We start from the raw sequence: 18010 nt of genomic DNA on the forward strand, positions 1-18010 counted from the left end.
AGTTTGGGGTTGGGTAGACTTTAGGAATTTTCATTATACTATAATTAAGTTAAAAAAAAAAAGGAAAAAAAAAGTCACATGAAGGATGACACTGTTTAAACAATTCTGTGCATCCAACTCCCTAACCCTTCAACAAAAAAGAAAAAAAAAGAGAGAGAGAGGAAAACTAGTGGGGGGGGGGGGGGGAAGGGCTAATAAGATAATACCAAGAATAGTTTTTCAGGTTTTGATTAAAGCATGATTAGTATTCACTTAAACATTTTTGGCAAGTAGAAATTCCAGTTTAAAAAAAAAAAGAAGACATCAAAATGATTTTTAAAATAACAGATTTCTGATACTCACTGCTAAAAGTTTATCTCCAATCTGAAGTTTACCATCTTTATGTGCTGCACCTCCTTCAATTATTTTGGTTACATAGATGCTATTATCCCCAGGAATATGTTGATTTCCAACACCTCCAGCAATGCTGAACCCAAGACCTGTTTAGAAAACACTAGTTTTGAAATTTCATCATTTAACGTGAATTTAAATCCAAAGAAATGGTTGAAAACTAGAAGGTGATAGTCTATTCACACTCATGTTTTAAAACACAAAAGAATCTATTTGCCTTTTTCTTTTCTTTTTTTTTTAAAGGGGGCTCAAACTCACAACCCTGAGATCAAGATCTGATTGAGATCAAGAGCTGGATGCTCAAATGACTGAGCCACCCAGGTGCCCCTATTTGCCTACTTTTTAAGTCTTATGTATTTGTTTTGTAGCCAGTGGACAATTATATATATATATACACACATGTTCCTATAGTTACAAATAAGTTCCTTCCTCCCCCCCTTAGGTTACTTCTTAAAAGTCTTTTTGTAAATGCATTTGTTTGTTTCAAAGAGGCATTATAAAATTATGTTTCACTTTTGCTGCCATCATGATTGTGCTTCTAACAGTTCTAATGCCTTCACAAGATTAAAACAATTGAGAAAAATAATAAAATTTTTGGTGGTGGGCAGAACTAATAGGCTTCAGATATGTGGATAATTTTGTTCTTTTTCCAATATTCTATGAATTACTTTTATTTTTTTAAAGATTTATTTTAGAGAGAGTGAGCTTGATTGTAGGGGGACAGGGTGGGGGAGGTGGGGAGGGGCAGAGGGAGAGTGAGAGAGAGTTTTAAGTCGACTCTGCCCTCAGCCCAGAGCCCAGCACAGGCAGGATCACACAACCCTGAGATCAGGACCTGAGCTGAAACCAAGAGTTGGATGCTTAACTGACTGCACCACCCACGCGCCCCTCTATGAATTTTTTAAATAAAGAATTTCTGTAATTCATAAATCCCATAGCTTTGAAACCAGACAAATTTGTAGCTCTCTATTCCTTGTTTCATTTGTTGGAATACTACTACTTCCACGAAGCTACAAATTAGAATCAATATTTCCATTTATCTTCAATCCCATCAATGTTTTCAAAATTCAGAAATCAAATATGAACTGTCCTCATTGCAGATATAACTGCTAATGACACACATAAATATTTTCTTATTTTAACTTAGCCTGTGCATCTGCATTTAAATGTATTTTGTAGATTGATTAACTACAAGTTAATAGCAACACTATACATGACTTACAAGTGTTTAAGTAGAATTCTCCCGAAGACAAAAATCAGCAGAAATAATAGAGAAATTCCAAAAATTCACACACATTCTGTAGATTACCAGTACTGTTAATCTTAGAATGTGTGTAATAAATAAATTGATAGTTACATTTATTTCAGTAATTTCTTAATAATCTGTCTTAGTTTGATTATTTCATACCTTTAGGACCTTTTTTTTAAAGTTTTTATTTATTTGAGAGAGAGAGAGCATGAGCAGAGTGAAGGGCAGAGGGAGAAGCAGACTCCCTGCTGAGCAGGGAGCCCTATGCAGGGCTCAATCCCAGACTCGGGATCATGACCTGAGCTGAAGGCAGACGCTTAACTGACTGAGCCACCCAGGCACCCCATACCTTTAGGACCTTTAATGAGCTTTATTTCCATTATTTTTTCTGATACCGGTTTCCGTCTTTTTACGTACAAGCGTACGATAGACCCTGCTTCTTTCAATGCTTCAACTGCTTTGCTATGTGTCACATCACGAACATCTACTTCGTTTACTCGCAATATACAGTCATTGACCCTGAGAAAAAACCCAAAATATTAAAAATAAAAATTAAATATTAAAATATCTAATTTTCACTTTGATAATTTTTTTGTCATTTTCATTTTTAAGGTAAAGAGAATTATTTACTAGAGAAAATATATATGAAGAAACTTCATGTTAAATTCCACAGTATCAAATACTCATATAAATAAATACAAATATTTTCCGAGGGCCAGCAAAAAAAACAGTGCAAATAGCAGATTATCACACAAAAATATTAAATAATAATGACAGCTATAATTTGTACGGTTCTTGTATGCTTATTATGTGTAAGCGTTAAGGTACTTTATGCTTTATTTATTCAGCACTTTAGTATTTACTTAGCAATAACCACCTGCCAGGTACTTCTTTTAGTGTTTTAACCCTTACAACAACCTGAAGGGTAGTTATATATTTATATTCCTATTTCACAAATGGAGAAATTAAGGCACAAAGAGTTTAAATAATTTTCCTAAAGTCACCCAGATAATGACTGACAGAGCTGTGACTCAAAAGAAAATGGAGGTTCAGACTAAATAATTAGTTTAAGGTCACAGAGACAGTGGTGGCAAAACTGAGATAATCACTGATATATCTAAAAATAATTTTTTGACTTGCTTTTTCAAACTAGATACATTTAAAAAAATAAAGTTATTTCTTGACATTTATATGAAGCTAAAGATTACATTACATTTAGTTAAAAGGTTTCTCATATAATTTATTTTAATTTGACACAGTAATATATTTTTTTAAAGTTTGATTTGTTCTAGTCCTAACTCTCCCCCCCTAGCTCTGGTCTCACTTTAAATTGCATAACATTCCATTAGGGGGAAAAAAATCATCTGAAATTGGGCAGGGAAGGAGAACAAAAGACAATTAAAATATTAAAACTGATCCTGATAATAGCTTTCTTTTTTTTTTTTTTTTTTTTTTAAAGATTTTATTTATTTATTTGACAGAGAGACAGCGAGAGAGGGAACACAAGCAGGGGGAGTGGGAGAGGGAGAAGCAGGCTTCCCGCGGAGCAGGGAGCCCGATGCGGGGCTCGATCCCAGGACCTGGAATCATGACCTGAGCCGAAGGCAGACGCTTAACGACTGAGCCACCCAGGCGCCCCGATAATAGCTTTCTTAAGAGGAAAGAAACTCTGTATGCGAAGACAGTGATACATTAGAGTAAGTATTAAAGGTATGTTCTTCAGTGAAACAGATGGGACACATTAATTTTCACATAAGCACAAATAAAAGACCAGTAACAGAATCGGGAAGTAAATGTCTGCATTTACACGAATGGTCAAATTATTAATTTTATTTCCAACTGATTTCATTAATCTATCACCCGTCATATCCAGTGAGAAGAAACTGAAGAGCTTCAGAAGGTACCAACAACAGCCTTAAAAACAGATGTTATTTTTAACAGACCATATAAAAATCCTTAGTCCTAACACTTATGACTGTTACTATATATATATCTATCTTTATATATAAAAACCAACAAACAAGGAAATAGGAAAAGTGCCATAATCTATGGCCTAAGGAAACAAACCAAGTATCTTCTACAATGGAACACTGAATTTAAACAGACCAATATTACTTTCATTCACTCAATTAAGAAAATATATTAATTTATTTAAAATTTGCATAATCTTTACTTTTTGTGGTATGGAATACAAACTCAGATATATATCATCTCTTGTATCCTAAGTTTATATACATGTTTCCTACCCAGGAAATAAATGAAAAGCATTTTGTGAATATATTTAAAAATACAAAGGGAATTCTCTGATTTCTATAAATTTGCTCATTTTTTTTTTTTTTTTAAGATTGTATTTATTTATTTGACAGAGAGACAGCGAGAGAGGGAACACAAGCAGGGGGAGCTGAAGAGAGAGAAGCAGGCTCCCTGCTTAGAAGCAGGGTCCTCCCTTAGAAGCAGGGAGCCTGACGCAGTGCTTGATCCCAGAACCCTGGGATCATGACCTGAGCCGAAGACAGACGCTTAATGACTAAGCCACCCAAGTGCCCCCAATTTGCTCATTTAAAACCATCAATCAAATTTATTATACAACATGTTATGAGATAAAACTAAATTCCTAAATGAAAAGAGGGAAACAATGCTTAGTGCACAATTATCTCATTCATTTGTTTATTTGAGCATCTACCTTATGTTGGTTATTATGATAGTGTTTATTTGTATAGATGCCTTGTTCAATCTGCCTAAAGAAAAATATACAAAGTGTATTTAGCATCACAGCATAAAATGCAAAACATACCGTAATCTTCCATCTTGGGCAGCTGCTCCCCCTGCAATAATTTTGGTAATGAAAATACTTGAGTCATCTCCAATGTGTGGGTTGTCCGTACCTCCTGCAATGCTGAAACCAAGCCCTGAATTTCCCTGGGGATAAAGGAAAAAAAACTGAGCCTAAGAAAGAATTACCTTTATAGATAGGTTCCTGTCAGTTTTAGAACCTAGAAACTGTACTAACTCAGGGAACACATACATAAAGGTGTATATGTAGGGGATATGAAGATTCTAAATTAAGAAATATAAGGAAAGCTCTTTTTTCTCTATGAAGAATTCAAAGGCATTACTTCTGAGTAGGTACTAACTAAGTACTTTTGAAGTATAGTCTATTATGGTTCTTTCTTTCAAAGCATGTGCAATTTGCCCTTGGATCAGTCACCCGTCTGCAGGGGTGTCACTATTAGGTCTCTTTCTTTTAGAATGTATCTCACTCATGTTTGGTAAGGCAAATGTCTCCTAAGAGAAAAAAAGTGAAGTGATCTTCCCGCTGCAATTATTTCTGAGTAGGTAAAACTAACATTATTTCAGCTTTTTAAAAATGGGGTAGGGGATGGTACTTTTCTTTTACTAACTTTGCCATCAGATGACTTTAAAATGACCAAATTGTATCTGTTAAGTCATCATCCTTGATATGTTTTTTTCCCTATCCCTGACATCTTTAACCAAGACACCTGAATAGCAAAAGGCATTTTTTATTTTATTTTATTTTTTTTTTAAGATTTTATTTATTTGAGAGAGAGAGAATGAGAGACAGCACGAGCGGGAAGAGGGTCAGAGGGAGAAGCAGACTCCCTGCTGAGCAGGGAGCCCGATGCGGGACTCGATCCCGGGACTCCAGGATCATGACCTGAGCTGAAGGCAGTCGCTTAACCAACTGAGCCACCCAGGCGCCCAAAAGGCATTTTTTAATACTGAAAGTCCAACCTGAGAAGTCAATTGGTGAGTTTTCTTGATAACAAAGTCAATTTTGCCAAAGCAATGCTAGTTTTTACATACTATATTTCTGAATAAGATTTTCTTTGAAGAAAAGTTTCTACTGCTACAAAAAAGTCTTTAAAGACAATTGTTCTAAGCAATAGTATTAAAAAATTGTTTATTTTTGCAAAACTGTTCTGACTCTGGCTTTCAGGCAATGCAAATAAGCAGATACATCTGAACTGATTACTTAACTGTTAATATTAAATAGCTTAAATATTCCCTCTACTATGATGTGTCCTAAAATTCTATTTTAATAATTTTTTTTGTCTAAACTCTTTAAGAGTTACTAGAATACGAATAATAGTATCAATGGTTGTGTGATGTTACCAAGTCATTCAGGTACTCACATTCTTTTTCTTTGCTTTTTAAAAAATTGAGATATAATTTACATATAACTGTATAAATTTAAGGTGCACAATGTGTTGATCTGACATATTTATATATTGCAATATGTTTATAACCACTGCTTTAGCTAACATCTCTATCATGTCACATAACTGTCATTTCTTCCTGTGGTGAGAACATTTAAGATCTAGTCTCTTAGCAATTTTTAAGTATATAATATAGTCTTGTTGACTATAATCACTATGCTGTCCATTAGATCTCCAGAAATTAATTCATCTAAGTTTGCATCCTTTAACAACATCTCCCCAATTCCTGGTACTCAAGTTTTTTAGCAAGTGAAAAAACAATGTCCAGTCCTAACTAAATAAATTTAAAAGGCACTGGGAAAGAATGAAGAATGAATAAGATAAAAAGTTAGAATTACATGTCAATTATATCTCAAGAAAGCTGGAAAAAAACCTAAATAAAAAAATACCATATTAAAATATGCATACTACATTATAGTAACCCAAATTCAGGTAGTGGGCAATAAAGATCTAGTATACATGTAAAAGACCCTCTCAGGTCTAGTTTCACTCAGAGGCCATTCTGGCTTCACATATAAACAAATCTAATTATCTAGAATTTCAGTCTTAAACAGACATTCAGTTACTTAGGAAATTTACTTCTGTGAAACACTATTTCTCAAAATGCTTGTCAGACAACCTGGCATTACTGAAATACATCATCATTTGAATGCAGATATTCTGTTTTTTTAAAAGATTTTATTTATTTATTTGACAGAGAGAGACACAGCAAGAGAAGGAACACAAGCAGGGGGAGTGGGAGAGGGAGAAGCAGGCCTTCTGTGGAACAGGGAGCCCGATGCGGGGCTCAATCCCAGGACCCTGGGATCATGACCTGAGCCGAAGGCAGATGCCCAGCGACTGAGCCACCCAGGCGCCTCCTGAATGCAGATATTCTTAAGAGGTAAATATTATAAGAAAATTTACACATCTAAATCGTACCCTTAAATTATTTTCTGACTGGGGGAGTGCATAAATTTTCAATAGGATCTTGTCCACTAGAACTATGGTTATCATTTTGTTAAAATAAAAACTGTTAACAATAAGCATATTACTAGCATACTAAATACTTTAAATCAATGTTTTATATAAAAAATAAAAATAAAACAAATAGAAAAATCTGAGAAACAGACTAGAGAAACGTAAGGAGACATGATAACCAAGTGTAATGTGGTATTCTGGAAAGGATTCTGAAAGAGAAAAACATAAAAACTAAGGAAATCCAAATAAAGTATAGACCTCAGTTAATAATATGTCAATATTGGTTCATTAGTTGAAACAAATAAGATGTTAACAATAGGCAAAACTGAGGCCAGGATAAATGGAAACTTTTGTTATAACTTTTCTGTAAATCTAAAACTATTTTAAATAAAAATTTATTTAAAAAAAAAGGTATTAAAGAAAAGCAACATGTCCTAAAAATACCATGGCTAGTTTTATAATATGTATACTTAAAGAAACTAATATTACACGGTTCTGTTTTTGAAAGATCTTTTCCCTTGATTTCTATATGAAAGAGCAGTATATTTAAAGAATTCTTTAAGCAACAGATTTATGCATAAAAACTTAAGATAATTAAGCTTTTACCCTTTCAAGTGTGATTTCTTCATATTCATAATCTGCATCAGTGCCATTAACCTAATGGGGGAAAAAAGAAGTAGCATAGAAATTTAGAATATAAAATCTGAAATGTCAAGACATAATTTTTGTATGATTTATTAATGCAAACCTGTTAAATGTGATAGTAATCAAATAATTTGGCTTCATTTTAATAATTTTAGGTAAAATTTTCAAGGAATAGAAGGGTACAAATGTGATTAATGAGTTGACATTCATGATACTGACTTTCAAATACAGCATTTAAAAAATTTTATTTATTCATTTGAGAGCAAGTGAGCACATGCGAATGAGCAGTGGGAAGGGTCAGAAGGAGAGGGAGAAGCAGACCCCCCCCACCCCGAGCAAGGAGCCTGACGATGTGGGGCTCCATCATAGGACCCTGGGATCACGACCTGAGCTGAAGGCAGATGCTTAACCGACTGAACCCACCTAGGCGTCCCCATACAGCTTTTAACATTTTGGAACTTCAACTCTTTTCACTGCCTTGATCCACACATCTAATCAGGTGCCAATTCTTATTGATTTGAATACTTCAATTTTTCTGAAAACCATCACCTCTTCATTCTCATCTCTATTACCTTGATTCAAGCCTTTGTTAATCTCCTCTGGACTACTGCCAATGTAATCTACACAACTCTTGGACTAGTATTCTCCGCTGCCCAAATAACTCTAATGCATTTTACACTGATGGATCTTTCTGGAGCCCATGTCTAATAATGTACTTGCTCCAAAACTTTGAGAGACTCTCATACAAGGCTCTGTATGAACTGACCCCAATCCATCACTTAGCTTCATTCCTAATATACATAATTCACTTCTTCATGAGTGTTACATACCATTAAATTTGAATGACTTGCTCTTTCCTTCACATATCTTGCAAGTTCCCACCTCTGCATCTGTTACTTTAGGTGATTCCCCCATCACAAATTTCACTTATATATTTCATGTCCAAATCTGATTCCCTATTCATGTTCTTGCTCACATCTTATAGACCAGGCACTTTATCTTATTCTTTCCAATTTATTCCCTACTCCCTCCTGGAAGTGGTAATTTCCACAGTGAGGGCCACTGGTGAAAGGTGAATAATCCTTGGAATCAGATTAATTCACGTTCATGCCATTGCTTTAACATCTCTGATGATATGATCAAGTCAAATAGGGATTGTGATAAACTGTATTTTAGATGCCTCCCATCTTCCATCCTAAATGTTTTTTTGCAACATGACTAAACCATCCTACCCTGAAGAGATGTCATCTATTTCTCCTTCCCTTGGATCTAGGCAGGTCCTAGATGAGCTTTGTTTAAAAAGAATGTGGCACAAATGATGCTGTGTGGTTTCTGAAGGTCACGTGATGCCTTGTAATATTTGCCTTTGTTTTATTTATTTTTATTTTTTATTTTTTTAAAGATTTTATTTATTTACTTGAGAGAGAGAGAATGAGAGAGACAGCACATGAGAGGGGGAGGGTCAGAGGGAGAAGCAGACTCCCTGCCGAGCAGGGAGCCCGATGTGGGACTCGATCCAGGGACTCCAGGATCATGACCTGAGCCGAAGGCAGTCGCTCAACCAACTGAGCCACCCAGGCGCCCCTTGCCTTTGTTTTAGAAGGTACTTTCTTAGAACTTAGGAGCTACAGGGGCGCCTGGATGGTTCTGTTGGTTAAGCGTCTGCCTTCGGCTCAGGTCATGATACCAGAGTCCTGGGATCGAGCCCCACGTCCAGCTCCCTGTTCAGTGGGAAGCCTGCTTCTCTCTCTCTCCCTCTGCCACTCCCCCTGATTGTGCTCTCTCACTCTCAAATAAATAAATAAAATCTTAAAAAAACAAAAAAAGAACTTAGGAGCTATAATGTGAGGAAGGTCAAATAGCCCATGGGAAAATTCAAATGAAGGAGAATTAAGGCCTTTGGCCAAGAGCCCCAGCTGCACTCCTAACTAGCAACAATCATCAACTGCCAGTCACATGAATGAGACTATTTTGGATCTTCCAGCCTTTTCCAGTGCCCCAGCCAATATGAAGCAGAAGAACCTTCCAGTTAACCCGGAAATCAAGAGAAATAATGAACTGGTTTTTTTTGAAACAATATAATTTTATTAAACCTTAAATCTGAAATAAGCATAAAAGTCAGGGAGTAGTATTTTTAAACTAGGTTATGTTTTTTAAGCCACTAAAGTTCAGGGTGGTTTGCTATACGGCAACAGAATAATGAAACAACAGAATAATGACATCTATGTAAGCTACTTTGCTTTCTTCACAATACTATAAGAAAGCACCCCTAATTCAGGTCCAGTTTAGGGCCTAAGGGTTTTTTCTTGAGGGCTTTTGAAACCCATCTCTTCTACCTTTCTGGGTTCTCATGGCTCTAATGGATTCAAATCCAACTGCTACTTTCTTAACTCCCTTTCTCACCTAACTAGCTTTTCTTCTTGTTTTTGAGATGTTATGAATGCATATATATATATATATAAAAAAATATATTTTTTTAATCTTTCATTTTATAGGAGTGCTGACAATACTGACTCCATCTTTGGCCCTTCATCTTGTTCATATGTTTGCTTGATGACTTCTGGGCACCGCACGTTCTATGCCCCTTGGAGATTAAAAGACGTATCTTAGAAATGCCCACCAAGGCCGGGATGCAGGGAGGCTTGCTTTGGCCTCCCACTAATCTGTTAAGAGGTAATACAGTCTTTCCCTTCCCTGATGTACAGATGGCGCCACAAGATCCAACTAAAGTTTAGTAATTAATTAGATGCATGTGAACCCTTGAATCTCACTACAATGTCCTTCTGCAAGTTCCCTCACTCTATATAATCTGTGAACTAAGGCCCAGACTTTATGGAGAATAGCCACGTGGCTGCCATGGATTGTCAACCACCCGAACCCACCCTTCTCTGCTGGTCAGTAAGTTACCCTGAATAGAACTGTGTCAACTGTATGGAGTGGCCGGCTTTGTTTTCTCATCTCAAAGTGCCTTCTCAGTTTAGGGTTATTTTACTGTCCCTCCCCCACCTTCTAACAGATTTCTACGCATCCAGAATGCAGGAGGTTTATACATATACCTAGCCTACCAACTTGACTGGAAGTTCTTTTTTTATGAGTAAAAATAAAACCCATATCTGCAGCTATACCACTTTCCTTATTCTAAAGGTTATCTGTATCATCTTTATTTTTCCTTGCTCAGACTTGCTAAAAGTCTCAGTCCTTATCAAAGTAGTTTTAATATTGATTAATATATCACATTCCATGCTAGTACTTTGCTTTTATTTTTATCATTCTTTTTCTTTTTCTTTTAAGAAATGTCTTTTTTTTTTTTTTTTTAAGATTTTATTTATTTATTTGTCAGAGAGAGACAGCGAGAGAGGGAATACAAGCAGGGGGAGTGGGGGAGGGAGAGGCAGGCTTCCCGCAGAGCAGGGAGCCTGATGCGGGGCTCGATCCCAGGACCCTGGGATCATGACCTGAGCTGAAGGCAGACGCTTAACGACTGAGCCACCCAGGCGCCCCTCAATTCTTTATTTTATTCAGACTTTTTTTTTTTTAACTTCTTGAGCTGAACACCCAATTCATTTATGCTGATTACTCTTCTATTTTTAAAAACATCCATTAAAGTTAATAAATTTTCCTCGGCACATGGCTTTGGCCAAATCTCAAAACTGCTACACTGGGCTCTATTTTTGTTCATTTATTTCCAAATACTCTGAAATTTTATTCTGGAAAACATTCAACATAAGTGTGCTTACATTGCCCTTTTCGTGTTAATAAGTAAAATTTCTATACTGTGACCTTAATTTCTGTTTTTAGAAATTTGAGATTTTCACCATTAAGCCTTCTCAAAAGGTAAATATATGGTAAATATGTTTGGGTGCTTAATTTAATGCTAAGTCATTGAGATCTGGTGAGGATTCCAGGAAGCATAGAGTGATCATAAAAAGGTGAAAAGTGAGAAGACCATAGGAACTCTGAATGACTTTAGTCCTAAACCCTCAATAACTTAAAACTGTCTGATAATTTCATATACAGAGACAATTTGATAACAACTTTAAACATATTCAAACTGGGCTTCAAAATGCCAAGAGTACATTACCAAAACTACAAATTACTCTGTAGGTATCACTTCATTAGAAGTGAAAAAAACAATGGTGGTGTAATATTTTCAACAGCAGTATGTTTTCCAGCAAAACTACAAAATGGTTGGTTTGCTTAGTTTTCTTTTTATATCTTTACAAAATGTGGCTTCCAATAGGAATAAAATGCTTGCCTAATATATTATTTATATTATTATATAAGGTTTATTACTCTCAATTAGCAGGATGGGGGAGATGTAACATGAGAATAAAACCAGAGGAGATTGATCTTTAGGCAAAATGAATATATTACTGACAAAATAATTTTTTCTTCTTTAAAAATATGAGAGTAGATCTAGAATACTTCCTGAGAACAGTCATTGCTAATATTTTCTAGGTTTTGAATTGAGGCCTATCAACAAAATGGGATTGTGTAGAGGATCAAAGCTGGAGCAGAAACTAGAAGTCGACTGGGGCCTGACTGTGAAAGGTCTGGAATGCTGTACTAAGCAATGAGAAATATTCTTGAAAGTTTCAGAGCATCAAATAGGTTTAATAGATTTTCCAGGAAAGAAGCTATGGTAGTTTGGAACAGAAGAAGAACAACTGGAGAAAAGTAAACTGGTGAAGATGTCATGGCAGCAGTCTGGGTAAAAGGCACAAATTACAACGGCGTTTAAGAATAGGTGGTAAATTCCTAAATATTTTAAATCCTAACATTCATGGAGAAAAAACCCTACAAAGCTGTAACGAAGAGCAACTAATCTAAAAGAAACCTGACCAGGAAAGAAAATCAGATTATACAACATATGTCTAGGTTAAGTTGTATTCCACTGATCTATCCAGTTTGGGACCACAACTCTGCTGCTTTAATTAATGATGCTTTATGGTTTTGTTTTGTTTTTTTGTGATGCTTTATGTTTTATCATTTGGTAGGGAAATCTCTCACAATTACTCTTATTTTAAATTTTACTTGACTAGGGGGCCTGGGTGGCTCAGTCGGTTAAGCGTCTGCCTTCGGCTCGGGTCACGATCCCAGGGTCCTGGGATCGAGCCCCGCATCGGGCTCCCTGCTCGGCGGGGAGCCTGCTTCTCCCTCTCTCTCTGCTGCTCCCCCTGCTTGTGCTCTATCCCTCTCTCTCTCTCAAATAAATAATAAAATCTTAAAAAAAAATTAAAAAAAAAATTTTACTTGATTATTCTTGAGTTTTTACTTTTCTATACATGAACACTGTTCAACAGAAGTTTCTGTGATGATAAAATGTTCTATAATCTGTCTGGTCCAATACCGGAGTTACTACCCACATATAGTTACTGAGCACTTGAAATGTGACTAGTGCAACAGAGAAACTAAATTCTAAAATTCTTCCTCTTTCATTTTATCTCATTCCTTTCTCCCTTTCTTCCCTGACCCCCAAACACACTTGCTCTCTTTTCTGGGGCTATAACTGGTACTATACCAACTTTACAGATTCATCTGGGGAAAATGATGATCTCTACATTATCTTCCCGCTCAGCAGTAAGATCTGTTCTCTGCTTACTTAGGTATTCTTTGAAGCCATCAGCAAAGTTTTACAGTTTTCTTATTACAAACTCTATAATTTCCTGTTAAGCTGATTGCTAGGTATTTCATATTTTTGTTGCCAGAGTTAATTGACTTATTTACAATTAGTTGCTGCTAGTATACTGGAATAGCACTTATTAATTTTTAAGTTGTATAAATTTTTTCTTTTTAATACAATTTGTTTTAATTATGGGTACATATATGCCATAAAGAGGCAGAGGAAAATTTATAACACAGATGTCCTCAGTCCCTTACAAGCCCAAAGATTTTCATTTTCTCATCAGCCTATACCAATATATCTGAATAGGACAGATGAATCCTATTACATAATCAGTGTAAGCCTTCTCCAAAGGAAAATTTAAAAAGAAGCCTAATTTACTAATTTCTTGTTGTTTAGGTTCAATTCAGTAATTCCTTTCTAACTATACATTAATATTGAAAGTCAAGATTTTATCAAGTCATGTGACTCAGAGTTCCTATTAATGCACACTCTCAGGCAATTAAAAACTTCAAGTCTATATACCACCACAAGGTAAGAATCTAAAAATAAAAACGTATTGGAAGGAAGAAAATGTTCTTCCTAATAAAAAATTCACATAACTAAATACAAAAGTATTAACGTCAAAAGAATTTACTTTTAAGAGTTTACTAAATAATGAATAGCAACATTTAGGTTGATTTAAAAATATTGGGAGTTATCCATTATATTATATATGGAAAAAGTGAAGACACTTTTAGTATGTAAGAAAACTACCAAAGTCAAATTGAATGAATTTTCCTAACCTTCACTATTTGTAGGATGTCTTAAGGAAAAAAAAAGACAAACAGATGAGAATTATTTCAACAAATTACTTCATTTCCATCTATTACTGAACCCAGAAGAACTCAGAATTTTTGTTTTTAACTTTGCCTTCCCTTAATATTTTTCACTATTTAAAAAAAGAGCAGGAATGCAGAGAGACAGAATCAACCCCAATGCCAATGAAACTGTATCAATTAATACTAAAAATTGAGTATAATACATCATACTTAATGGTAAAAGACTGAAAGCTTTTTACCATGGATCAGGAACAAGATAAGGATATTTGCTCTTGCCACTTCTATTAAACATTGTAATGGAGGTTCTAGCCAGGGCAAGTAGGCAATAAATAAATACATACATACATACATACATCCTGATTACAATAGAAGAAGTAAAACTATCTCTACTTGCAAATGGCATGATCTTATATACAAAATTTAAAGGAATCTACACCAAAACATTAGTAAATAAATTCTGTAAGGTTGCAGGACAGAAGATCAAAATCTATTATATTTCTAAATGAATTCCTAAAAATCCATTATATTCTAATACACTAGCAATGAAAAATCCATAAATAAATTTTTTTTTTTTAAGATTTTATTTATTTATTTGAGACAGAATGAGAGAGGGAGAGAGAGCACATGAGAGGGGGGAGGGTCAGAGGGAGAAGCAGGCTCCCTGCCGAGCAGGGAGCCCGATGCGGGACTCGATCCAGGGATTCCAGGATCATGACCTGAGCCGAAGGCAGTCGCTTAACCAACTGAGCCACCCAGGCGCCCCAGAAAAATCCATAAATAAAATTAAGAAAACAATTCCATTTACAACAGCATTAAAAGAATAAAATACTCAAGAATAAATGTTAAACAAAAGAAGTCTAAGACTTGTACACCGAAAATGAAAACAACTAAAGATGTAAACAAATGGAATGCCATCCTGTGTTCATGGATTAGAGACATAATATTGATAAGATGGCAAATACTGCCCATATTTACCTACAGATTCAAATCAATTCCTATCAAAATCCTAGCTGTCTTTTTGTTGCATGCAGAAATTGACAAGCTGATCCTAAAATTCATATAGAAACACAAAGAACCCAGAATAGCCAAAACAAACTTAAAAAGTTGCAGGACTTATACTTTCTGATTTCAAATATTACAAAGTTACAGTAATTAATACTATGTGGTACTGGCATTTGGATACACATATAGATCACTAGTAGAGAATTAAGAATCCAGAATAAACCCATGTATTTATTTTTATTTTTTAGAGAGACAGAGAGAGTATGCATACAAGCAGTCAGGGGGGAGGTACAGAGAGAGAATCTTAAGTATGCTCCACACAGAAAACCAGGGAAACACAGGGCTCTATCTTAATGACCTTGAGATCATGACCTGAGCCAAAATCAAGAGTTGGATGCTTAAGTGACTGAACCACCCAGGTGCTCCAACCCATATATTTATAACTAACTGGTTTCCTACAAGATGTCAAGACCATTCAATGTAGAAAGAATAGTCTTTTCAACAAATGGTGATGGGACAGGACAACTGGTACCCACATGCAAAAGAATGAAGCTGGACCCTTACCTCCCACAACATACAAAATTAACTCAAAATGGATCAAAGATCTAGGTATAAGAGCTAAAACTATAAAACTCTTAGAAGAAAACCTAAGGGTCCTCATGCCCTTGGTTTAGGCAATGTTTTAAAGTACACACTGAAATCAACTACATTTCAGAAGTGGGGGCAAAAGGACTTTTACAGTCTATAAAATTATGTATCATTTGAAAAAAAAAGCACGGGAACTACTTCTACTTAAACATCTCCAAAGACATTTTCCTTTGGAGTAAAAAATGTTGGATTAGATTCTGCTGTTCTGGCTGCTTATCTTTAAGGGCTTTTTAACAAAGTTAAGTTTATAGAGAAGCACTACTCAATTTAGTATTAAGTTATAACTATTTTAATATTTGAAGGTACATATAAACCTGGGTACTAAAAATCTAGTCACTCAACTAGATTTCTAAAATGACTGAATATATAGCACTGTGTAAGTGACCATTGGTCAGCGATAGCCTTTAGTGAAAATTAATAATTTTAATTTAAAAATAAACCATAAATTTCTATTTCAACATTTCTGCTTTACATAAATATGGGGGGAAAAAAAACAACCAAAAAGAGACAGTATTGCTTCACGTACTTTAGCAATTACAGATCAGTGAAAGAACATCACAAGTACAATGTATTAAAGAAAATGAAGCTGTGATCTTTGTATATGTATCAAAAACTGAACAGGAAAAGCAGAATTACTTAAATGTGTGGAGGAAATTGAACTTACATAAGTTGACGTTTCCAAGCTATCTGTGTTGACCAGTACTGGAGGAGGATTTGCCTTTAAGAAAAGAATTGTAAATGTGTTAGCTTAACAGGACAATTTATACATTCTGTATCAATATTCACAAATGTTAGAAGCAAATGAAAGATTTGCTATTTCTTAAATTATTTTATATGAGCTTTCCATATGTTAATCAATGAATCCAGTTTCCCGCACCAGATGAAAAGAATTAAGTATAAACAGTTACATTTAATTTGCTTTTGAGAAATAAATTATTTCTGCTAAAACAGACATAAAACAGACATAATTAAGATTTGTAAAGAAGTTTACCAGCCTTCTTAAAAAATCCACAAATACGCTTTGCATAAGAACTCTTCCGAAGTTGCTCAGAAATCATTAGCTTTTCTATTCCCAAGGATACCATGAAGATTCCAATCTATTATCACCCAGAAAAAAATTCTATTTTCAGTTGCAATTATTGCTTTCCACCTGTTATTCTAGACAACTCACAGAATAACAGTCAAAAAACTAAAACGAAAACAACAACAAAAAACCCAAGTAGAATAACATAAGTCTGAATAAGTATGGACTGAAAGAAGCTTGGTTTTCTGGTTAAGCTGGAAAGTAATTATTATGTAGATGAAATAAAATTTAAAGAATAAAATGCAATAAATAAGAAATGAAAAACATATCAGAACATATTATGAATATACCAGAAAACTGACATAATCCCCTTCAAAATTATCTTTCTCCTGCATATTTAAGAGTATAAAAGTACCATTTCAAATGACATTTTCGTAGAATCCAAAAAACAACTATCCTTTAAACAAATTTTAGGAGGTATGTTTATAAACATTAATAATTCTGCTATTCCAATTAACTAAAGAATTAAACAAAAACTGTATGAAAGAAACATTATACACAAAATAGCCAGCCATTTTCTTCCAAGTGTATGGGCTTTTCTAAAAGGTTCAAATGTTTTACACTATTTTTAGCAAAGTACTAGATCTGGATGATATGATAAAATGCTTATAAAGACAACACAGCTGCATGGTTAAATAATTATATAATATGCATTTAGGCTACATGAAGTAGCCGGTTAAAAATGAGAATACTTTATTATATATAAACATGACATTAACTATTTTATATGCAGGTCCTACCTTTGAATGTAATAATCTATCTTCAAATGATTTAGTGAAAAACCAAACCTAGTAAATACAAATACTATTTGTTTTTTAAAATTTTTTATTTAAATTCATGAATCAACATGATACAAATACTATCTGTATGATTGTTATTTAAATAAACTAGTCAACTTACAGACATCTGAGATTTTATGAATATCTGAAATTATCCAATTACCTATAGAGATCACTAAAATTGGTAATACTTCATCAAAAAAATTAACGGCACAACTTCACTGTATTTTATTTAAGCAATTACAGAGGATGGCAAGAAAGAAAAGGGTACTTAAAGTTACAAAAGAAGTTACGTTCTTCAAAAATTATGGCAACAAAACCTTTTGGTTCCCTCTGCCCATTTGTTACCAAACATACAGTGAAAAAAGTTGTTTTGTATCATCATCATGGTACAGAAGTTATCTTTTGATTCTAGTCATATAAAAAGTCTATTTGATATTGAAATATATACAAACAAAATGATATAAAGTATTAAATTTACTTCAAAATAAAATAATGACAATGAGAGGTCAGGAATAGGAGGGATTATTGATCATATGAGCGCACATGGGTTAATGATTGCTGTAGTTCG

The 18010-nt window shown here is 34.5% G+C and overlaps 1 protein-coding gene across 26 annotated transcripts in view; it reads right to left on the reverse strand.

The window, feature by feature from the left end:
• The window catches only part of DLG1 (discs large MAGUK scaffold protein 1), a 254142-nt gene that overhangs the window by 95365 nt on the left and 140767 nt on the right, over window positions 1–18010 (reverse strand). For 25 of the 26 annotated variants that reach the window (XM_032406834.1, XM_032406833.1, XM_032406835.1 and 22 more), the window contains 5 exons: window positions 16241–16294; window positions 7444–7494; window positions 4434–4558; window positions 1989–2158; window positions 343–479 (listed from right to left, as the gene is read on the reverse strand). In XM_032406834.1, the coding sequence (XP_032262725.1) occupies window positions 343–479; window positions 1989–2158; window positions 4434–4558; window positions 7444–7494; window positions 16241–16294 (537 nt within the window). Of the gene's footprint in view, window positions 1–342; window positions 480–1988; window positions 2159–4433; window positions 4559–7443; window positions 7495–16240; window positions 16295–16567; window positions 17359–18010 lie in introns of those variants that run through there. The other variant, XM_032406858.1, reaches the window with a different exon arrangement.

Source organism: Phoca vitulina, unplaced genomic scaffold (assembly GCF_004348235.1).
Source record: "Phoca vitulina isolate PV1807 unplaced genomic scaffold, GSC_HSeal_1.0 scaffold8, whole genome shotgun sequence".
In the NCBI taxonomy this organism is placed as follows: domain Eukaryota; kingdom Metazoa; phylum Chordata; class Mammalia; order Carnivora; family Phocidae; genus Phoca; species Phoca vitulina.